The following is a 22,946-nucleotide window of genomic DNA, read 5'->3' as shown; positions in this document are numbered from 1 at the left end:
ATGCGAGGTATTGATGAGTGATGAACGTGCTGATTGGAGATATCTCAAGCTCGGTGCGATCCCGCTAAGCCTGTAGTCAGTTGATTGTGGTGACAATAGCGCAACAAGAGTGAAGCGTGGATCAAATGTTTTGTCGCTTTATTATTATTATAGCTTGCGGAGGACAAAGGTCGGGCCTCGAGCTTGGACCACCACAAGTCTTGGCATCACGTGAACAGACAAGATGTTCGGAAAGCTTCAACGAGTCTGTTGACTATTCAAATGCTTCACGCAAAGGTCCAGGTTTTTTGGCCCCTCTCCTTCCCTTACTTGAAATGAAAGTTGATGGATGGACTCTTACTTGTCTCTATTTCGGCATATGTTCGCTCAATGGCCACTATGCTATCCGAAGTCCCATTGACTTCTTTGACGAGGTTGCGAAAGTTGAAGCGAAACAGTCTAGACACAGCACATCTCACAATCGAGTAGGGTCGGACAGTCACGATCTTGCATGACAATTCATAAATTTTCAAAATTTACAAGTATGCAACATGTTTCATTCGCAGTGTAGGGTAAGTACTGGAACATCCTATAAATCTCACTGCACCTACAACGATCATCCTCGCTAGCAATATCCACCTATACTACATCATCTAGTGTGTATGCGCGCCAATTCGTCGTTTGCTGTGTATACTTACGGTTCTGCAGGGCTAATATCGCTGTAGAGCCGACAATGGATGTAGCGCTCTCTACTGCTATATAATTGTTATTGGACGCGGGGTTCTCTGCGGCTGTAGACTTGTCAGCAGATGTAGAGTTCGGTGGTGTGGTGAAATCGACAATAGATGCAGGGCTCTATACTGCTATCAAACATATCTTCAGCGGAAGTAGGCCGGTACGACGCTGGCGTACGTGGTTGTCTTGTGGCTGATAGAGTAAGGGTTGTTCTAGACTTGTCGTCTGACTCAAGCACAGCAACGCCACTAAACATCCACGACTACCCATTTTTTGGCACGTTCAATGTGGAAAAGTTGAGATACATGAAGAACTACTTCAAAGAAAGAGAACCGTTCCGAGTGAATGAAGAGAAGTCTTCGCCATTTACGAAATGAAAGGAATCCCACCTCCGCAGTCGTATTGATAAACCCTATGGCTACTTCGTAGTCGACAGAGGGCAAACAATTGATACTGAAGAGACGAGGCGGTTGTGTACGCGGCGAGCATCGAAATTGATAAAGACTTCCTAAAGTTGATAAAGATCGATGTAAGTATCGCATACGGAAACCTCATAGTTGGTCAACCCAAATTCCGTATTAATTCTACCTGTATTCGAATTCCATTGTAGCTTGCTCACCAATAAAGTGAACCTTCATAGCAATACTGGTTAATTTCCACATTGATAGCCAGAAACGCGTATGAGCCTTAGGGCTGGTTTGCGGCAAGCTCTAAGACCGGACTTGCTCGGTGTATTACTCGCCGATTTGCCCTTTGATCATGAGCAGATCCATCGTGTCGTATGAGTAAGTTTTGAGGGAAATTGCGAGGGATGTCGATTATCTATAATTTCAACATCACTACGAAAAGACGGAGCAGATGTAGACGATTTTTCATTCGCCGGCATGATTCCGCGCACTGACTGAAGAGACGGGCTCGATTGGACGGAAAATTTAGAGTGCTCACATGGGAAAGAATTAAGCCGACCACAGAGCAATCCTCCACATTCTCCCCATTTCCTATCTCCACAATCTCCAACTTCCCCCAATCCAGCCCATTTTGATGATACTGATTAATGCTTAAGCCAGCTTGACCCTCCTGGCAGCACACCATTGGACGTATCCCCGCCCTACCTTGTATGCCAAGTAAACGCCGGCAATGGGTCATATGCTGCTTCGGGATGGCTTGAGCTCTGGACAGAGCTGGGCTGTTGACTAGCGGCTTGTCGATGGAAAAGGKACTTAAAGCAGAGATGCTTGCACGGGGAGATGTTTTTTAAATTCTTTCTGTTGGCCTGTAGTCCGTACAGTTGTGGTCATAGAGTTTGCACATCGCAGCCATGGCGTTTAAGAACCACCGTGTCTATATCCTCACCTCGGTGGCCTATCTGGGCTCCTTGCTCTTCGGTGAGTCAGCCCTCTGGATCCCTAATAGATATCGCGAGCCCTAATTGACAATTTCCAGGCTATGATACCGGTGTCATGGGCAGTGTTCTCGCCCTCAAGAGCTTCAAACATGACTTTGGTCTCCCTACAGACTCTAGCGGTTTTGCGTCCAGCAAAAACGCCAAAGTCTCTTCTAACGTCGTCTCTCTGTTGACGGCTGGCTGCTTTTTCGGCTCTATCTTTGCGGCTTTCCTCAATGAGCGTATCGGCCGACGATACGGACTGATGGTGTTTTGTAGCATTTTCATGATTGGCGCTGCTGTGCAAGTCGGTGCTCATCACAATATTGGCCAGATTTATGGTGGTCGTGTCATCGCTGGTTTCGGTATCGGCGGTATGTCCGCCATCACACCCGTCTTCGTCAGCGAGAACTGCCCTCCGCGCATTCGAGGTAGAGTAGCAGGCCTTTTTCAAGAATTCTTGGTGATAGGTTCGACGTTTGCTTACTGGCTCGATTACGGCGTGAGCTTGCGTATTGCTCAAAGCACGAAACAGTGGCGTGTCCCTGTGGCCATCCAACTCATCCCCGGAGGTCTAATGTTCGTCGGACTTTTCTTCCTCAAGGAGTCCCCCCGTTGGCTCATGCGACAAGGCCGTCATGAAGAAGCTCATGCATCACTGGCCTACATTCGCAACGAGTCTCCAGACAGTGAGGAAGTCTTAAAAGAGTTCTCCGAGATTCGTGCTTCGCTCGAAGAAGAGTTGGCTGCCACCGAGGGCGTGACATGGAAAGAAGCCATCAGCAAGAGCAACAGATACCGCTTCTTTCTTGCCTTTTGTCTCATGTTCTGGCAGCAATTCTCCGGTACCAACAGTATCGGATACTATGCGCCTGAAATCTTCCAGACTGTCGGTGTTAGTTCGACCAACACGTCGTTGTTTGCTACCGGCGTCTACGGTTCCGTCAAGGTTGTCATGACTCTGATCTTCTTGTTGGTTGGTATTGATTTCATCGGACGAAAGAAGGCACTCATTGGTGGTGGTATCTGGATGTCTGCTATGATGATCATCATTGGTGCTGTGCTGGCTACCAATCCGCCAAACACCAAGTCGGACGTGGTCTCGCCCGCATCGATTGCGATGATTGTTCTGATTTATCTTTATGTTATTGGATATTCTGCCTCTTGGGGTCCTACTCCATGGGTCTATGTCAGCGAGGTATGCCTCCTAGTACCCCCTTCGCACTCTTCCATCTTGCCCTGAAGATATCGACTAACAGACGAACTACAGATCTTCCCAACCCGTCTCCGCGCATACGGCGTCGGACTCGCCGCCGCAACGCAGTGGCTTTTCAACTTCGTCATCACCGAAATCACCCCCAACGCCGTCAATCACATCGGTTGGCGCACATTCCTCATGTTCGGAATCTTCTGCGGCGCCATGAGCATCTTCGTGACTTTTTTCGTCAAGGAAACAAAGGGACGAAGTTTGGAGGATATGGATATCTTGTTCGGAAGTGTGGATGAGGCGCAGAGAGCGGCGGATGTGGAACAGGTGCTGAACAAGGCGCATATCGCGCGGGCGGAGCATAGTGAGCATGTGGAGATGACGAAGAGGGATCAAGAGGAGAGTGAGAATAAGGAGGCTGCTGCTCATTAGCCTTCTCTCTTGAGAGGTAATGGATGCGCGTGGTGTTTGATATCCGAATTGGATGTGACTTTTTAATGATCTACGTGCTACATAGTTATGATTGACTTGACTATTGAGATGAAACGATGGGATTCTTAATGACATTTATTAAATCGACGCCTGACATGATAATTCTTTTGATTTCCCAAAAAACGAACAAACAAGATGGCCAACCCGGGTATCAACTACGTACTCATTCAAATGCAATAGACAAACCAAATAAAGTGTACTTATACATTTCTTCTAGAGAAAGTCGCAACATTGATGTGAGATTATCACTTGGACACACCAAGCAATTGGTCCAGTTCATCGTTTGTCAACGTGCTCCGTCGACGATTTTTGGTCTTTTTCGGGACAGGGTCACGTTTGTTTCGACTTCTCTTCTTAGAGTCTTGCCCAGTGGCATCCTCCGCTGCTTCTTTGGCTTCGGCTTCGACAGCAGCCAGCTTTTCTTGGATTGATAGTTTTGGTTTGTGATTTGTCTGGTTCATGTTGTGAGTTGATGTCAATTGGCAGAAAATGGGGTGGCTGCTTACCTGCGGAATTTGAGAAGAGTGTCTGCGTGACGAACGCTGAGTGACTGCTACAGATGTGTGTGCCTTGACCTGAAGGGTTTCGTCTTTATCGCTCGGTTGATCGGGCTCTGCATCCATCGTTCCCTCGTAAAATGACACTTTGCGGTTTGATGCTCTTGATTTCACGTTTTTGTTCCGCTCACCCAGTGCACGAATTGGGGGCTTGGCCAGCGTGGATTTCAGAATTTTCGCCTGAGGTTCGGCAGTCTCTTCTTCTTCCTCTGCTTCTTGGCCGTCCTGCTCCTCGTCTTCCGATATATCGTCATCGTCATAAAGAGGCGTCGGATCATCTGCTATCGATCGGCCTAATCCCGAGTCTAGACTCATACCCTTTCGAAGCTCATCAAGATCTATCGAGTCGCCTCCATCTAATATACGTTTGTGCCAACCGTCCATCATAGTGACCGCTTGCCTCCAACGCACTTCCATTTTCTCCCATCCTTCGCGAAGTCGAAGGATCTCTTCATCGCGGAGCTCGACCTCCTCGAGAGGAACGAAGGATGGATTTGTCAGTAGCGTCCGCAGGTGATCAAGGACAGTGTCCATTTCTGCGGACAAGTCCATGACATTCGTGGGAATGGTACTAACGGCGCCTCCTTGACTGAACGGCTGCGATGCATCGCCATTCGGTGCGTCTGAAAGTCCTTGCAGCTCTCTAAGGGTCTGTATGGTCGTTCGCGATAAGTTGATCAACGTATCGTTTTCGTCGCTTAGATTCTGGCAGAGCTGGGTCAAAAATTCGGTCGTCTCCTGTTTCAAGCTGTAGCCTGGATTGCTGATATCTGGTTCGGGTTTGTGCATGTTGTCCGCGGTGCGGTTAATATTGATCGTAGTTACTCCTAATCCTTCCCGTTTTCCTCGTTGTCGCTCACTGAGATGCGTTTTTAATTTCTGTAATTCCATGTCTCGTTTTCGGACATCGTTTGCGCATTGCGCTCGAACTTGTTGAACGGTCGTTTTATGCTTTTGCACTTGTTCTTTCAGCTGTCGCACTGTTGTCTCTGCGCTCGATAAATTCTGCTTCATGACTCGCTGTTGTCCTTCGGCAAGCGCGACTGATCGCTTCAATTCGGCGTTCTTAGTTTTCAATTTTTCCTAACAAATGTCAGCGCAATCAAAGCAGACTATCGTAGAGACTAGTACAATGTCATCCACTTGCTGCGATTCTGCAGCTCGCAAATTCCTTATAGTGCTAGCCAGGTTTTCGCGATGTTCGGCCTCGCGCTATCTTTTGTCAACATACTTTCGTACCGATTTGCTGTCAAACTCACGTCTCTTCGCACGACAAGGTCATTGACCAGGTTGATTATTCGGGCCATAGTTGCATCGGAACCCTCGTCGCTGTTGTCAGGTTGCGCAAAATCGATGGGTTGGCCATTTTTCAACAGTCCGCGGGCTAGCAACAAATTATTGATATAAGTCGAAGCTGCCTCTAGGTTTTGGGTCTCCATGTTGGAGGGAGTCGACTGCTCTGTGCGCTATTTTTGCTGATGTCCTCCTTTGTTGAGTTCTTATCATCTCCAAACAGACTGAACAGTTGTGAATGATCGCATCCCAAAACAGTGAAAAGTAAACAATTGGACGGCAACTAGCAGAATGATCAGTTTGGAGGTATAATTGTTGGCGGATTCACTCACCGCCCACGTGACTACGTGAGGCTTCTAACGCGTGTCTACGCGATCCACAAGCTTAATCTACTCTCAACTTCATGCTCATCAGATATGGAATATAGACCTTTAATTCAACATTCTCATTCACCTATCCATTGATTTGGCCATGTGGCTTGGCAATGACAGTCAAGAGAAAAAGGACCTCGGATGTCATCCCTGGTCAGGGCGTCAGCACCAATACCAGTATCAGAAGGCCCAGCTTGGGTTGGGGAGCTTGGGAGAAATACCATCAACATGGCCAGGATTTGGCTCGAAAGGGCAAATATGAAGAATCCATTCAAGTCTTGAGCGAGGTAGGTTGCTTTCTTGATGAGAGTGAAAAAAGAACATATCATTAACTAGTTATAGGCACTCCTGCCAAAGAATGCAGATACAGTGCAGATTATGGACAGCCGGTCTGCTGTCTATTGCAAGATGGGCCTGTATGATAAAGCCCTTAGTGATGCAAAGCACATGATCAGAGCTGCTGCTAAGGATGAGCGGGTTAGTCTTTTTCCATTTGTGTGAATGATGAGTGTGCCTGCTACTATTGCTTTTACTCCTCCTGAAGGGCCTTTCTTGAACTTGTGCTGAATCTTCCTATTTGCAGGGATATCTTCGTGCCGGAAAGGCTCTTCTTTTGGCTGAAAAACCAGAAAAGGCCCTCGATGTGTATGCGTATGGTTTGAAGACTCTTGGAGAACAACATTCTCAAAAGAAGGTGAGTGCTTGTGTTTTTGCTTTTTCTCTGTCTGCATCCTGCTGCTGTCTTGAAAGAGATTGGTTTCCTTCATCTAGCAGTCGAGTGCTTTATCTGGACTCCCCTCAGTGATTTTCGTCGTGGAGTTTTTCTCACTCAGTCATAGGCAATAGCGATGGTGCACGCCAAACTTGCGGCCAAATTGTCATCCCGACATCGAGATCCCATATCATCTCTCAACCATGACTGCTTGTTGCAGATATTTCAGTATTTACCATTTCGACAGATAGTGTAAGTTACATGCTTGCATCGACAGTCAGACACTAATAGTCATTGTCAGCTCCCTGACACGCGTCTCCAAGACCTGGCGTGTCTATATCAAGGATCAGCAAGTTCTGTGGAGCGACATCTCTTTTAAAGGCCCTAAATCTGCAACTCCTGATGCCATAAAAGTCTGCATTCGCAACTCTCAGAATCGAGTCAAAAGATTGCAGCTGCATAATGTGAGAGACCCTTTGAATGCTGCGCAGCAGGCCTCGCGATGCCCACGGCTTGAACATATCGACATTGACGGAGTCTTGGCGGAGCATCACATCTTCAACCTCTTTCACATGAAACAGACTCTGAAGACAATGATCTTGTCGGAAAAGATACCTCTCTGTGACCACATGCTCCGGACCATGCTTGGACTACCGAATCTTGAACGCGTAGAGGTTCGTCGACTTCAGATCGAACCGAGCAGTCCGAAACCAGAGGTGGGGGTCCTCCCTAATCTTAAAGCTTTGGCATTTGACATGAGGCCCAAGCATCTTTCTAGTCGACCTCTTTTTTTTAAGCCTTTTTGGGTCCCAGAAGACATACCAGATGTAGCTGCCATGGCTGATCTCAAATCACGAAGCACGTTTTTTGACCAGGTTCCAAATCTCCAAGAACTCCGTCTGGTTGCAAGTGACACCCACCTAAGCGTTTTCCTTGATGAGATGTGCCACCCCAATTTGCGTATCCTTGCCCTTTCAAACCTTGCATTGCACGGTGTATGGAACTGTCCAGAGACCGTGGAGCATTTGCACCTTACTGAGTGCGATATAATACTGAACTCCGAGATACCCGCTGCACCCCTGAAGCTACCGCATCTCAAGTCCCTTGTTTTACGAGGAATTAACTGCTTCCACTTTCGTCTTTCAGAGATCCTCCAGAACACCACCGGGTCATTGGAGATCCTCGAACTCGTGGATTGCCACAAGGCTTCGCTGATGGACATCGTACAAACAAACAAGGATAAATTCAAGAACCTGAAAAAGCTTCACCTCACTGGAGTGGATTTTTATAGCCTTGAAAATTCAGCGATGCTCACTATACTTGAGACGATGCCACAGCTGAAAGAGCTCCATATTCCGCATCTGACGAGAGTTACGGGATTGTTGATAAGGAAGATTGTGGAGGGKGTGGTTGTTCCTCGTGTCGAATTACTCAATTTGAAAGGGTGTCATGATGTCTCGGTTGAAGCAGTTGAGTATGGGCGAGCGAAAGGGCTCAAGATTATAAGATGCTGAGGCGGGCATTTGAATATTGAATAACTATTTCTATACTTTTATGACTAAATGGTTCAAGTCTTGGTATGGATGAAATATTTTTAATAACTACCCAATCCAGTATCTTCGTGAATAGGCTCTAATATAGGTATCAAACACCCCTTTCCTTGCACCACCTTTCCACCTCCCGCGCCAACTTCTCCCTCTGCTCATGCACCTGCTCCATCATAGGCACAATCTGTTTCTTGTATAACGCAATCAAATCCGGCTCCGAGTTCGTGCGTGCAGGACCATCGATGGTCGCCGCAGTGGCTTTGTCCTTGATATATGTATCGTAAATCTCAACCATGAGATCCATGACTGCCGACAGTTGATTGGGTAGCCACTATCACATCATCAGTCATTGCATACTTTTCAAGTCAAAGTGATATGGCCAGAATGGGGATGTATGGGGTGATACGTACAGTAACAATTGGACTGCCACCCGTCGCCGTCGGATGCGCCGTTCGCTTGATGATATACTCCCTCGCAAAGAGCCAATGTCTCCACCGGAAACTACGTACATGATCCAACGTCTTCAGGTACAGTATTGCAGTCTCATCGTCCTGAACCGCAAAATCGCGAATGTTCAATTTTTCGGCTGTGCTGGCTACATACGATAGGAATTCGCGGTGAGGGCGGGGGCGGTAGGCGCGGAATTCATGCAGAATTTTGGTGAGCGGTGTGTCTGGCATGGGGATTTGGAGGAGGTGGTCTAGAAGGGGGATCTAGGAGTAATAATAAGTATGGTGAGTCTTGACTCTCAATGGAGGGGAGCTTACGATGGCGTCGTTGGCACCGCTTTCGCCGCGAAAGTACATGGGGTAATTATCGTTGATGCCTTCGTAGATGACTCCATTGGGGAACATGGACTGTGACGTGATGCCGAATATGAATACGCGGAAGGTCAGATAGTCTGCTGGTTTGGAGTTCTTCCACATATCTATCATACACAGTCAGTGTCCGTTGCTCATTCAGGAGAAGGGTAACAAGAGAGGGAGGGAAATGTTTACCCTCCATAGAAGCTTCGATGACCTCCATGGCCTTGAGAACTTCTCTAAATCCCTCATTGACAGCTGCGCGTCGACTGTTATGCTCCACCCCATCAAGGATCTGGACCGCACCATGGATCAGGGGAGCTGTCTCTTTGACCATGTCAACATGCGTGAGGATAAAGCCTGCTTCGGAGCTCTTCGGGTCTAGACCATGCTCAAAACCGCGGATGAGACGCAGATTGTCATACTCGTAACCCCTGGAAGGATTGTCAAGGGTGTAGTTGAATAGAGCGTAAGAGGCGGCATAAGAGAGGAAAGGGGGGAGGTCCAAACTATTGCAACGTCAACATCAACGTAAAATGAACAATGAACGACCACAAGGATAGATGGAAGCTTACATCTCAGCACAACGCCACATAGGCCCAGCAATAGAATGAGGAAGGACCTCCCTACCCAGACCATAACCACTCTCAGGGTCTTTGCACCAATTCTCCCAGCATGGCTCAAGGATATATGCCGACGCAACATAAGAATAATCACGGAAGATAGCTGTGAGCATGAACAAATCTCTCTTTCCATCCTTGGTCAGCACCTTATCAATCTCATCAGTGAGGTCGGGGAAGTCTTCGACGGCTTTTCCGAGTTGATAAGTGGCGAGGAGACCTGGTTTGCCGTTCAGGGTGAGGACGGGCATGCGTTCCAGAAGGTCGGTGAGGGGTTTGAAGATGGAAGGTAGTTGTGTGGGAGCGATCTGGTAGGGCATGAAGCCCGAGGCGGTGGTGATGGTGAAGGGGTCTATGGAGTGTGGGAGGGTAGATGGATCATGGTTGATGTATGGGAATACTGCCTCGGTGGAGGAGGGGACAGACTTGGGGATGGTCATGATGTATGGACACGGGAGGGGAGTCTACAGACAAGGTCGACACCTAGGTATGATGGAAGTAGAGAAGTCTAAGGCAGGCCAAGTACTAAAAGACCAAGGTAAGGAGAGGCAAACACTACCAAGGTAACAAAGCACTTGAAAAAGTCCCGGAAAAAAAGCAGGAAAAAATGACAAGCCAAAGTCAGGCACACTTCTCAGTGATGAGCAACAAAGAAGAAACTCGATTTTCAGGCGGGACGTTATCGATCCTTATATATTCAACGAGGCCGGTTCTAATTCCGGCCTCATATATTACTATTACGAAAGTGGTGATAAGACTGGTGGGACCGGATGTAGCTTTGTTCCACGAGGTATGACGGGTGCTTACAAGGTGATATGTCATTGCAAGGGGTTTTTAGGGCTTTTCATGTGTTGGAATGATGAATAAGAAGTCTATAGCGAAGTTGATGGTCGACGAGAATTATATACAATGTATCGGCGCTAGTCCGTTTCTGGGTTTCTGGTAGATCACCACTCAGAGCGCCTTTACACGGCAAAATGGCTGTCATCGTCAGTGTCCAGGTAGAGATACATATATGCAGCTAGTGTACCATTCTCAGCCCTTGATTGACCCATACGACATACTTTTTGGAGGAGTAGCATTTGATATTTACCGTGATATACATCAACGCACCGAATAAGCAGGATCAGAAAGCAGCGTGATTGGCTCAGGCGGCAAACCTTAGGGTTTGTTAGCGTCCCCAAAATGCCAAGAGGCCGGAATACATCCGGCCTCCGATATAGGCTCTCTCCGCCGATGTTGCATTAATGCTGAATTGCCTGTTCAGGTAAGGTGTCTAGGGCAGAGGGCTAGGGCTCATTGGTCACGCTCTTTCCTACATGTATGACCTTTACTAGATGTTGTTCTGAGCTTCAGAGGCAGTCCAGCCTAAAGACGATCTGCGTTACTGAGTCCTCAATTCTAAGTTTTTATAGATTACCAAAGGTGTGCTATGCCCTTTATAATCAGACCACAGGCCAGGCTAATGCCAATATTGATCAAAAGAGAGAAGAGATTTCATGGCCTTCTATCGATCCACCGTATCGGGATGGAAATGCAACCAATTTGCTGAATGATGATATATAGTACAGTGTCCAGGATAATGTACATGGTGATATAAATAAAACTATATCACAACATTAGCAAGCAGTATCCCAGGTTCAGCGAGTAACCTCATACCTTAAAATGCATCCGACAATGTCCGCTCATACGAATCAAGTATAATACAACAGTCATCAATCGCCGCAAGCCCATCAACTCTTCTGCCCCAGTCCCGGATCGTTCTGTCCCTCTGGAACATTCTGAATCTTGCGATATTCTTCCTCGAGTCGACGCTGCATTTCAAAGTCGGCTTGTCGTTCGCGTTTGATGCGTTGTCGTTCCTCGTCTCGTTCGACGCCGGCATGCATTGCCTACATACACCAAGACTTTATTAGTTTTGAGTCTGATTGTTGGGGTAAAGGGGATGCAAACCGCTCTGTCTGCTTCCTGTGACCAGTGGACAAAGTAGATCATGCCTGCTGTTGCGAGCGACGTCGCAGCCAGCGTGACTTTGGAGGCGCGCGACATTCTGAACTCCTTAAGTCGGATCGCTTATCGGAGCTTTTCTTTGTGTAATGAATCAGCAATTGATCGATAACACTTAGAAAACAACATCCGATGCAATCGCTCTTATCAAAGGCGCAAATATATAATACAGGCGGTCAAGAGCGGCAGAACAGGGCAGGGACCCACTTGATAGGTAGCTGCGCATCACGAGCCGCTGCTGCTTGGAAGCTCCAGACGTCGTCACAGCCCCTCAACGTTGATTTTACAGCAAAAGGTCTAACGGTCATAATCAACATGGTATGTTAATATGAGATTTTTCTGAGCTGTTCATTGCATGGTCTTGAGATTCCGGCTAATCGCAGATGTATACAGTCAGCTCAAAACTCCGCGGGAATCCAGACCCTTCTGGATGTAAGTGACACTCAACTGGAAACAACCGTACGGATTTGCTGATGGGGACAACAGGCTGAGCGCGAAGCTCAGAAGATTGTTCAGCAAGGTTAGTTCCATCATATCCTCCTGTACAAGCATCACACTGACTGAATGGATTATAGCTAGAGAATGTACGCCTCCGTCATCGATCCATATTCACACCATACCAAACTCATAGAGCTGACAAAATCCAGACCGCACAAAGCGCGTAAAAGAAGCCCGAACAGAAGCCCAGCGCGAAATCGACGAATACAGGAAACAAAAGGAKGAAGAATTTAAGAAGTTTGAAGCCGAGGTATGCCCCCCTGTCCCACCGCCCTTTATAAATGCAGCTGACACCCCGTAGCACTCAAGCGGAAACAAAAAAGCCGAAGAAGAAGCCAATAAAGAAGCCGAGACGCAGCTCGAAGAGATCAAAGTCGCGGGCAAAAAGTCTGGCGATAAGGTTATCAAGGATTTGATTCATGCTGTTGTTGAGGTTAAGCCTGAAGTGCCGGAGCAGATTGCTGCTTGATTTCTTTCACTTGTACTGTGGTGTACATATTTTATGATTGCTCGTTTCGGATTTTTGTTGCGTTAGATATGCCCCCTTGTGATAGGGAATAGGTGGAGTTCTTCTTCTCTTTGTGTCTATTTGAAGCAATCCTGGAATTTTGAGTACAGGTACATAGGTACGAGACGAGTTCGTATGTATTAGAAGCATATATACAACGAGGCAACATGACGTTGGCCAATTTGATGTCATGAGTATGTACGAGCTATGCATAGAACGCTTGTTTCAAAACGAAAAATAAACACACACATCTCACCAAACTCAACAATAACAAAACATAAAATCAATGGTATATAATCACAAGTAGCATCCAAATGACAACTCAGTATTGAGACTGAACCAGTCTCCCGCCCCTCCTCCGCGCCGGCTGCGGACTCACACTCGAACTCAACATAATTGCTCCACCCGCCGACGACCTCGTCTGCCTTCTAGTCTCAGGCACATTCTTCTTCACCCACCCCGGCCCCTTGGGAAGACGCTTTGATCTCGCGAAATCTTCGTCGTCGCTGTCGTCTGGTGAGACTAAGGGGCTGGAGACGGTCAGATCGACCATGGGGATGGAGTGGTCTTGGGACTCTTCTTGTTGGTCTTGTGGCTGGAACTCTGGGTGACTGTTGTTGTCGGCGGAGKGTTGGTATTGATCGTCGGAGTCGTTGTTGTCGAGATTTATGTCGGCGTTGTCGTTGTCGTTTGTGTCGTGTTGGGAGCCGTCAAAGTCGAGGTCGGGATCGAAGGGGGAGGGAGATTGTGTTTCGTTATCGGCGTTATTTTTGTTATCGTCATTGGCGGGKTCTTCAATATCTCTTCTTGAATTCGATTCACCAACAGCCTGCTGTTGGCTCGGCTCCGGCTGCTTCTGTTGTGCGGCGGGGGKATCCTTCGCAGCACTATCAATCGGCCCATTGAGAGACGATTCATTATCACTCGACTGACGAGCCGACGACTTTGGCAAATGACTCGCCGTCTCCGACTCCATTTTAATCGGCGAGAACTCCCTTTGCGTCGGCGCCGTAGAAGCCCACAACACCTCGATATCCGGAAAATCAACATCCGAGTCCTCACTTTCTTCTCTATTGTCGTCAAGAAAACCTAGATCGAAATCGATATTGTTATTGGTATTCTTCTTTTCGACCGATCCCGGAGTGTAATCAGTGACGTTGTTGGCTTCTTGATTGCTTTTGGGCATGTTAAAAGACGGCGTCTCAACAAGACGGTCCTCCTCTTCGTAAGTGGCTTTGGCTTTGGCTTTCTCCCTTTTCATGGCAGCCATGTCCCGCTTGTAGAATGTATCAGAGACAGTGGAATATGCATCGACATATTCAGACGCGTCGTCATCTTCGTCACCATAAGCCCCGTCATCGAGGATAGCCGGTTCGGTGAATGATCGAGTGTTGCCTCGGACTGTAGTATTCTGAAACGACCTCTCTGCTTCTCTTTCAGCTGCTCTTTGCTGACCTAATTCCTGCTTCACTATTCGCAACGCATTTTGTTGGGAGGGCTGCGAATCTGGGGTTTCCCCCGCCTTCGAACCAGCTGTCTCGTCCGCAGGTAACTTATTGTCATGCCTCTTTTCAGTATCATTTCGAGGCAAGGATACATCGTCATCCGAGTAGTCACCAGCTTGACTATTTTGATCATCCATGACAAAATCATCGTCGGCATCCATCTGAAATCCAGCATCATCCACATCATCCATCGCCGTATCATCCCCTTGATCCACCACCTGGCTTTCTTCTACCTCGTCATGCTGGTCTTCAACATTAGGCGGACTCGACCCAAATTCTTCATTATTCGAATCTGCACCCTTATCATCAGCTGCAGCTTTACTCTGCATCTCAATTGCAGAGTCTTCTCTCGACTTATCGTCGAATGTTTCTAGCACGACCGGCTCTTTTTCCAGCTCAGAGTCGATTGTGGATCGAAAGCCCGCGTCGTGGATCATGTGTGACATTTTGAGTCGGGTTTGTGATGATGGTGCTGCGAGGGGAGGCGGTAGATCGGGTTCGTCCTTGTCTTGAACTTCGACTTCGTCTACGGATGCTGCGTTGCTACCAGCAGATACGACAGGAGCGGATGGAGTAGGAGGATGGTTTAATCTATTAGGATAGTAATACAATTGTGAGCTTAGGTAATGCAGTTATACAATCGGTGAATAAGATCTGTAATGTTAGGCAGTAGCGCCATGATCGGAGAAAATGGTAGTAGGAGAAAGAAAATTCAATCAACTAACAGGCTTGTTTCATCCTTTCCATTCGTCAACCCCTCTTCCTGTTGACTCTGGTCGGATTCCTTCACAACAGCCGCCTTGATCATCTTTGGTTCTAATAGATCTGCAAACGTTACGCTTCGAAGACCGTCATCCTCGACATCATGCTCGTCGTCTGGCATCTCGAAGCCAGAATATTCGCGCACGCCGTCTTCGTCCACCTCAGTTTGCTCATAAACTTCACGATCACGTTTTGCAAGGATCATGTCAAAAGTACCATTGTCATAAATCTTATCAATCCGGGCAACCTTGTAATCGGAGATCTGCGGCTGCCAATTCGTCGCCTTGGACATGAGTAAATGTTTAAAGGCGATGATGGAGCCAACTTTGACTTCATTGTCGGTCATGACAGGCAACGCAGTGACATCGCTTGGCAGTTCGGGCAAGTCGTCCGCATCGCCATTCACATTGACCTCCTGATTTTCTTTTTGTATAATCTTCTCCTCTTGAGCTGATACAGGTGGATCGTCGTAATTCAACGTAGTGCCTCCATCCGCTTCGTTTTCGTTTAGTGTAGTGTCTTGGTAGCTCTCGTACGCTTCATCTTGCTGCCAGTCACGTTGTTTGCGCTTCTTGTTCTTTTTGTTGTTGTTATTCTTGCGCTGCCGAATAGCATAGTTTGCATCGGCATCCCATCGCTGTTCGAAAGGAAATGGAGGAGCTGTGAGTTCGATATCATCGTAAAAACATTCCGTTGCACTAAGAACGATCTTCTCTTGCCAATTCTCGTCAACCTCTTTCTCAGTCTCAGCCTGGGTAAGTTCTGTGGTTTTCTCCGGCGCAACAGGCTTAGTGCGTGAGACATCCAGCTTTTTACGCAGCGCCTCTTCATCCTCTTTGGTTTTAGGAGTTCGAACACCTAGGGATCCGAAAAGAAGGCGTTTGGTGCTCGAAAGGTCAAGCTTCCGTCTCTTGAGGTCAGTCGGACTCGTTTTCTCTAGCTCGTCAGTGGTCTCGGCCACTGCCTCCAATGTGACAGTAGTAGCCGGACTACCATTGATCTTTTCTGGCGATTCCTGTATATCCTTCTGCTTCCCATTTCTGTAACGTGGCGGAATGTTTTCTTTCTCAGAATGGCCGTCAACGTCGACTCCACCAGACGCCAAATCTCGGAGCAACTGCTGTCTCCTGATCTCGATTTCTGACTGCTCTTTCGTTCTAGCCTCACGCTTTCCTCCAAGATCTATGACCTCCGTCAGAGGCGCTTTGCCATTCYCCGCCTGCCATTTTTTCAGATCGTCAAAATTGGCTTCTGGGGGGAGTTCCCCTAGGCTTTTCAATTTAGCTAGTCGAGATCGAAGCTTCTTGCGCCGGTTGCTATTTCTGGTTTTTCTGTTGCCTTCGCCTGGAGGAGTGAACACGTCAATGGCTTTGGACATTTTCTTTCGTGGAAGATCTTCTTCTTCCGACTCAGAGTCGGACTCCAGATCCGAATCCTCGGACGCCGAGGAGTCGTCGAGATCAGATTCCTCAGCTGAAAAGTCCTCGTCGCTTGACTCTGCGCTGCTGTCATCGGTGTCACTGGAGGCTTCTAACTCCACATCCTCGTCTGTATCAGACACGCTGTCGGACAACTGACTCTCGAAATTCGAAATGTCGGCCTCGAAATGAACACTCTTGGTCGACTTGACCGAAGCTTCTCCATCGACACCTTTGGTAAGATTCGTACGTGGTGTTGATACAACTGATGGGCGAGCTGGGCTGCTGCTTGGCAAAGGACCCCGATGCGCCATTCGCGACAGGCGCCCTGCACGGAAACGCTTGAAATCGGGAGTATCGAAGAATGGAACGTCGGTATGTGCTTCGTCTCTCAACGACTTGAGCTCTTCCGCCAGCTCCTCGGGGTCTTCCTCATAATCCATGTCGCTTTCGTCTTCGTCATGGTCTCCATCGCCATCATTTTCAAAAAGTGTTCGCGGGTGTCTGATAACAGTGCCGGACTCGGAGACCATTACTGAGGCATCGTCATATAGCGCCAGTTGGGTATCTGTCTGCTCGTCCTCGAGGTTTCCGGTCCATCCTAGTGTCGTACGACGTCTCTTTCGTGGCGGAATTCGAATCGGCGGTCTGGACGAAAACGATCTTTGAAGATAAGGTCTACCAAATGAAACGCCATCGATCAATCGTCTCCCATCTGTCGAAACTTGCAGACGGCCGGAGAGTCTTCTTGCGCGTATGTCTCCAACACCAAGTGCGCGAATCCTGAAAAGTATAACGAGTCAGTAAAACTTCCAAAAGTGGCAGAATATTCTGAGAGAATAAAGAATGACGTACACAACCTCATCGCCCTCCCTCAACAACGCATCCACAGACAGAAAATGCAAGCACTCGAATCCATTAACCTCGACAACATAATCCTCTAATCCCCACTGACCGCCTGTGTCTTCATTCTCGCCAACTGCGTCGACGGAAGTCTCCAATGGCACGACCTCGTTGACTTCTTCTAGCAACTGAGCAATCGTACATCCTTCGTTGCCGTATGTCGCGTTGAGAGGACGGTCAGAGCCAACGGTCCAGAGAATTCGGGTCGCTGGAAGACCATGGCGGAGGATCGTGAGTTGGAGACGCATCGTGAACTCAACAAGAACTTGACTAGACGCCTTATATGCACCTTCTCACAGAGGCCACACAGATTGCCACGACATTTTTCTCGCTGTCGACGTTGAGGTGTAGATTAAATTGTCAATCATGTTGGCGCTTAGTCTCGCGGAAGGAAGTGGGGGAAAGCGCCAACTGAGAGCTTGGTGATTGGCTGGTAGTGATAGGAAGGACCTCCTTATGGACTGACTGCCCTTTTTTTGCGTTCTTTATATTCAATGTTTGATTTTTGTTTGATCCCAGCTCATGTACGCATGGTTGTAAATCAGTTCGAGCCCCTCGCCCTCTAAGCATCCCTAGGCCTTCCTGGAAGTATGCCACTTCCGGGTAAGCTTTCCCCCCAAAAATCACCTCTCACCTATAGGGGGTTGTAGAGGCCTCTATACAGTTACATATATGTCAACTGGTCTAGGGGACGTCAACTCATACATGTAACTCTAGGTAGGCACTGGTTCCTACGTCGTACGTGGACTCTCCACGAAAGGGCTTGTACCTACGGAGTCTCCCGCCAATTGATATTGGAGATGTATGATTATGATAATATAAATATAAATATTTTGACCATGCATCGAAAAAAAAACTCCATAAAATGCTTTTGTATCACTAGTCCAAACACCAAGAAGAATTGAGGGTATAATAAAAGCGGAGACTTTTTCTATAAGGGAGAGCAGACATCAGTTGGAAGGGTTCCCTTGTTGTTGGCTTGAGTTCGGCACTGGTCGGCGATTGGGCACGCCGGTACTTATTGTTCGACGAGCCTGGGGTGTTTGCGAGGGCGTGAATGCTGGAGGTGGTTGCTGCTGTGTTTCATGCGCCGAACTATCATTATAATTGCTCGTATGCCCCTGTGTTTGACCAGACTTTCTATCTTCAAAAACGCTATCTGCGTATGATATTGGCCGTAATCGCGGTGACTGGGGCAGCATGTCGACTGATTCTGATGAATCACGAGAAAATGAGCGCGTAAACTCTTCTCCGTCTTCGTCTCCTTCGTGATGGAAGGAGTGATCATCTTCAATGTGACTGGTCTGCGGATCTGGGAATGGCTGTTTTGTATCACCTACCCCCGAAAGATTCCGACTCCCCTGGAAAGCCGGTGCAGGCGTTTGATGGTATTCTCCGCGTGGGCCATCTATAGGACTAATCATATCGGCCATTGCGTCCTCGTAACTTGGTGGTGCGTCGTCGCCTTCGAGGATGTTGTGAGAGGCTARTTCAGCTGCTTGATTAACGGGTCGTGGTGGTTGTGGTGGAGGGTTATTGTCGTCGTATATAGATGGTTTCTGTCCTACTGGAGCGTTTTGTAATTTTCTGTTGGCAGACATTGCTTCTAAGAGAGCTGGTGGTGGGCGGATGCCGGAGTATACTCTTACGGCCAGCCGTAGAGGTACGACAATGACTTGGGGCTAATTCTCATGGTCAGCTCGATCTTTCACGTCTGTTTCAGGAGGCAACCTACCATCGATCGTCCTGCAGGTCCATGCGACAAACCAACTCGCACTTCAAGCTCATAATACCGAGAAATATTACACGTCTCAAATGAAGGCGCAACATTCGGTGGCAGTGGGAGTTTATTCCATAGACTTGCATCAATCTTCCATTCCTGCCCCATGGGATCCGATGCTTGACCAATAAGGACATTCATGTTGCTGCGACTCAGTATCAATGTACTCAGCGGCTCCGTGCGCACTAGTTCATGTGCTCTGATATTGGTATAACTAATCAACTCGATCTGAAGCAGTTGTAAGAACATCGGCTCGGGGGKGTGCGATTTCTTAGTGACGATGAGGCGTAGCGGTATGGGTTCGTTGCAAGTCAGAATCGGAGGATTGGGTAACCTTGCATCGACTGACACTCGTACTGGATCTGCGGTCGAAAGGGGCACTAGAGGTGTAGATGACTGCTTGCGAAAGAGTCCGCCTTTTTTCACGGCTGCTGGGGGTTGTTGTCTCATGAATTCGTGTTGACGTCTGGCGTAGGTTTCTTCGTTTGGGTTGCCATTTCGCGGGGGCTCAATGGGGAGGAAGTTGAATCCTGCAATCTGCTATACTTAGCAGCTGACTCTGAACTTTGTGTAGCAAAGGGGACTCACAGATCGAATATTTTCTTTGTAGAATTGAGGCCGAACCACAGTCGTTTTGACGTAGTATTTTATCTCCGCCTCGCCCGGAAAAGTATTCAAGGAAGGTGGTAACGTCTTTTTGACATGCGCATATGTATCTCGTGCCACTTCGACTCGCAGACCGACCATGCTGAGGTTCGTCATCATTGAGTTCTGGTTGCTGCAGGAATTATTGAATGGGAACTGTCTTTATCAGCTAGTGGTCCACCATGTAAAAGTTTTGTAGATGTACCTTGAACTCAAACGGATATTCATAAACACCAGCAGCTAACGTAAACGCTGCATTGGGAGAGCTATGTTGTGCGATATCCGGGCTCGGAAAGACTGCTTGAACCCGATACAATATCTGCACGCAGACCATCAGAACCAAATTCATCTGATTCTCCTAGGTAACCCACTTTATGCACTTCTATCTCCGCCTTCTTCTTATCCCTGTCATTGCGCGGCGTTGAGAGTCGCGTCCGACTCTCACCTTCGAGTTTGACATGGATCGCACTAATAGCGGTATCCGAATGCAGTTGCAGCACCACTCGCCCGGTGATATGGTCCAAGTTCGTAAAATGGCTATGCGGTTTGTCGAGTTTGACGGTTGCTGCCATGTTCAATCAATAGGATGGTGCGGTGAACGGCGAACGGCGGGGGAGKGGAATGAGGAATGAAAGAATGGTTGATTTCACATCTGATAACGACAGAACAAATTAGAATAATTATATACAATTGGGAAAGTGTTGCAGCCTAGTTTTCGACGAGCGCTCATCAGCTCTAGAATATAGGTGCATTGACATTGAGCTTCGCATTGGCAAGGATAGGTAGAATGAATGACGTTTTGTTTTTTTCTTAAGTGGGTTCGCCGCGGGGCCATGCGGAGGTTTGCCGACCCCTAAGAAACAGTCGAAGACAACCACCACCAAGAAACGATTCCTGTCTCCTTATTGTCTGGTTACAATCGGTTTGGGGCTTAGCAAATGCGAGGTGTGCAAGCGAGTACGAGCGGTTCGTCTAGTCAAAGTATTGGATGATGGTTATGTTGTTGCCTTGATGCCTGCAATCTAAGCCACTGTGTCGAAATACCCCTGAATTTGGAGGCTGTACTACGTAGCTGAGGTTATGCATTTTAGTTGTTGTTGAGTTCTTTAATTTTAGACCTGTTGATTGGTCCACATGCAATATATACAGAGGTTGGGTATGTGATAGTATACATGTTGTACAGATTATAGACCTTCCTTTGCCAGCATATCTATCCAGTTAGCTATGACCCACCAGGAATGAGAAGTACTTACCTGCAATATCCAGATAAAAAGCAATGGCATTAAATCTGATACAGTCAGCCGGTTCTAAGCATGAAAAGATAATACTTACTTTCTCTTATTCCCCGTCAACTCGCCAACCATCCACTGAATACGATTGGACCAGTTGATCAAATCCAGATGGCTCACACCGACGAGTGTACCTTTATAGCCAGAGTCGCCGCCCCATTTGCTGCTGGCTACACTGACGAGGCCGTCATTGGGGCCTTCCACTTCTTCCAGGACTCGATGAAAGGGCCGGAAGATGTTGAAGAGGCCGGGTTGAAACATTGCGCCGTAGGAGAAGTACCTACAAGATTAGCTCAGTCAACATGGTAACATGTCTGACGTACCGAACATCCTCAATGTCTGGCACATGGGGATTGAAGTCGTCCTCGAGATATTTCCGTGTCAGTTGGCTGAATGCCTGTGCTTCAGAGGTGATTTTATCAATTGATTTTGACAATTTACGCAGGCGGGTTACTGTTCATCTAAGCGTTAGCCAGGAATGAATAACTTGCGGATCGAAATATACATACCATGGGCGTCAACCCGCTGCATGAAATGGTCGGCAATCACGGAGCCTAATCTGATGAGCACCGTGGACGTAGAAAGCAAGGAGTCTTACCTCGATGAGGAGTCGCAACTGTCGTCAACGACCGGACTTTGAAGTCTGTCGGCCTCAATCTGCTAATCATGTACCGCGAGTCGAGTCCTCTAATCGATTAGCATATGTCGACGCCTCCATCCAAGATGACTCACCCCTGCACACAGTTAACAAATGCTGGCATCAAAAGACGGACCAACTCACCATGCTATGCCTACACGAGCATCCACACTTAGAAAATGAACCATTACATGCATCATCAATAACTTACGCAATGATATTGACATCGCATCCCTTTGCCTCAGCCGCAATATCCTCCACCAAGGCCCTTGCCCGATTCTCAATCGAAGCGTAAGGTGGTACTGTCGTCGTAATCACCTTGATTCCTTTCATAGCCAAGGCATTCTTGATACCGTGCCAATACTCAATGGGCGGGAGGAAGGAGCCAGCCAGTTTGAGTTCGGCGAACCCTAACAAACCATGGGCCAGGACGATGGCATTTTTGGGGCATTCTACCAGGATCAGTTTGGGCTGTTTATAGAAGGGCTGGAGGAGATTACGGTAGTCTTCTTGGATATGGGCGAATTTGTCCTCGATCAATTGTCCCAGGCTGGAGAAGCGCGGGTCGGTCTTGTCACCGTGGACGTGATGGAGAGGACATGATGTAGATAGGGTTCGGACGTGCTTTGGATAAGCGATCAATCGTGCTGAGTTAGAGAAGGTTTCTAGCCTCATAGCAAACGCGGTACAGAAGTTAGACAACTGTGTTCAGGTTGTTTAGATAAGACATGCATCTAATGCTCTGGAAGCAGTCGTTCCGTGAATGTCACTCTTGCTGCCTGGCGAATCAGGTGTCGACATGGAACCTAAACAAGCAAGGCAGCTTAGTAAACGGCGGTCTCCGATTGGCTAAAGCGGGGAGCTCTCTCATTGCGACGTCATTTGCTCTTCCTCCCTTCGATCTGTAGAGCTACACAGGATCATGCAACCATCTTAGCAATGTTGATTGATGTTCGAGACAAAACAAGGCATGGAATAGCTCGTATGATCAATTGACTTATTCCATGGGGCATTACTTCATTCAGTCATCGCAGTTGACTTGACTCCAGTGTTCTTGTAAACACTTCCTACAGATACATCATCAATCATACCTGTACATTCATAGATCAAGCTTCAAGCCTCGATCAATATAATACAGAATACAGCTTTACCCTGATCATAAGTTGCCCGTCAAGAGCGGCCGTCGGACCCCGACCAAGAGAGCATTTGCATATATAGTAGGGTCATGAATCGAGTACCCCGCTTGCGCTCTTCATCTGTGCTGGCTTATACATCGCGACCATATCCCTCGTTG

The 22,946-nt window shown here is 47.8% G+C and overlaps 8 protein-coding genes across 8 annotated transcripts; 3 read left to right on the top strand and 5 right to left on the bottom strand.

Moving 5' to 3' along the window:
• Nucleotides 1-2,032: 2,032 nt before the first annotated feature.
• On the top strand, nucleotides 2,033-3,737 carry BHQ10_003219 (uncharacterized protein; the record flags this gene model as incomplete). Its single annotated transcript, XM_040875451.1, has 3 exons — nucleotides 2,033-2,099; nucleotides 2,158-3,296; nucleotides 3,369-3,737. 3 exons carry the CDS (start codon nucleotides 2,033-2,035, stop codon nucleotides 3,735-3,737), a joined length of 1,575 nt encoding a protein of 524 aa, XP_040731723.1.
• A 305-nt stretch (nucleotides 3,738-4,042) lies between these two features.
• On the bottom strand, nucleotides 4,043-5,793 carry BHQ10_003218 (uncharacterized protein; the record flags this gene model as incomplete). Its single annotated transcript, XM_040875450.1, has 3 exons — nucleotides 4,043-4,249; nucleotides 4,304-5,437; nucleotides 5,614-5,793. 3 exons carry the CDS (start codon nucleotides 5,791-5,793, stop codon nucleotides 4,043-4,045), a joined length of 1,521 nt encoding a protein of 506 aa, XP_040731722.1.
• Nucleotides 5,794-6,131: 338 nt separating this feature from the next.
• On the top strand, nucleotides 6,132-8,244 carry BHQ10_003217 (uncharacterized protein; the record flags this gene model as incomplete). The annotated part of the gene is made up of 5 exons (XM_040875449.1): nucleotides 6,132-6,305; nucleotides 6,361-6,495; nucleotides 6,602-6,712; nucleotides 6,951-6,982; nucleotides 7,032-8,244. The coding sequence occupies 5 exons, from the start codon at nucleotides 6,132-6,134 to the stop codon at nucleotides 8,242-8,244; spliced, it is 1,665 nt and encodes a 554-aa protein (XP_040731721.1).
• Nucleotides 8,245-8,374: 130 nt separating this feature from the next.
• On the bottom strand, nucleotides 8,375-10,140 carry BHQ10_003216 (uncharacterized protein; the record flags this gene model as incomplete). Its single annotated transcript, XM_040875448.1, has 5 exons — nucleotides 8,375-8,608; nucleotides 8,688-8,990; nucleotides 9,045-9,205; nucleotides 9,276-9,589; nucleotides 9,656-10,140. The coding sequence occupies 5 exons, from the start codon at nucleotides 10,138-10,140 to the stop codon at nucleotides 8,375-8,377; spliced, it is 1,497 nt and encodes a 498-aa protein (XP_040731720.1).
• A 1,293-nt stretch (nucleotides 10,141-11,433) lies between these two features.
• BHQ10_003215 (uncharacterized protein) lies at nucleotides 11,434-11,749 on the bottom strand (the record flags this gene model as incomplete). The annotated part of the gene is made up of 2 exons (XM_040875447.1): nucleotides 11,434-11,592; nucleotides 11,654-11,749. The coding sequence occupies 2 exons, from the start codon at nucleotides 11,747-11,749 to the stop codon at nucleotides 11,434-11,436; spliced, it is 255 nt and encodes an 84-aa protein (XP_040731719.1).
• Nucleotides 11,750-12,022: 273 nt separating this feature from the next.
• BHQ10_003214 (uncharacterized protein) lies at nucleotides 12,023-12,674 on the top strand (the record flags this gene model as incomplete). Its single annotated transcript, XM_040875446.1, has 6 exons — nucleotides 12,023-12,025; nucleotides 12,101-12,139; nucleotides 12,194-12,227; nucleotides 12,283-12,291; nucleotides 12,355-12,455; nucleotides 12,507-12,674. 6 exons carry the CDS (start codon nucleotides 12,023-12,025, stop codon nucleotides 12,672-12,674), a joined length of 354 nt encoding a protein of 117 aa, XP_040731718.1.
• Nucleotides 12,675-13,035: 361 nt separating this feature from the next.
• Nucleotides 13,036-17,549, bottom strand: BHQ10_003213 (uncharacterized protein; the record flags this gene model as incomplete). The annotated part of the gene is made up of 3 exons (XM_040875445.1): nucleotides 13,036-14,809; nucleotides 14,944-17,181; nucleotides 17,254-17,549. The coding sequence occupies 3 exons, from the start codon at nucleotides 17,547-17,549 to the stop codon at nucleotides 13,036-13,038; spliced, it is 4,308 nt and encodes a 1,435-aa protein (XP_040731717.1).
• Nucleotides 17,550-18,251: 702 nt separating this feature from the next.
• BHQ10_003212 (uncharacterized protein) lies at nucleotides 18,252-22,327 on the bottom strand (the record flags this gene model as incomplete). The annotated part of the gene is made up of 11 exons (XM_040875444.1): nucleotides 18,252-18,983; nucleotides 19,037-19,618; nucleotides 19,670-19,882; nucleotides 19,932-20,045; nucleotides 20,098-20,291; nucleotides 20,980-21,014; nucleotides 21,059-21,295; nucleotides 21,339-21,468; nucleotides 21,525-21,569; nucleotides 21,614-21,702; nucleotides 21,864-22,327. 11 exons carry the CDS (start codon nucleotides 22,325-22,327, stop codon nucleotides 18,252-18,254), a joined length of 2,835 nt encoding a protein of 944 aa, XP_040731716.1.
• Between the last annotated feature and the right edge of the window lie 619 nt (nucleotides 22,328-22,946).

This window comes from Talaromyces amestolkiae, assembly GCF_001896365.1.
Source record: "Talaromyces amestolkiae strain CIB chromosome Unknown scaffold5.1, whole genome shotgun sequence".
Lineage (NCBI taxonomy): Eukaryota > Fungi > Ascomycota > Eurotiomycetes > Eurotiales > Trichocomaceae > Talaromyces > Talaromyces amestolkiae.
Note: the sequence above shows the minus strand (reverse complement) of the source record. Positions and strands in the feature narration are given on the sequence as shown.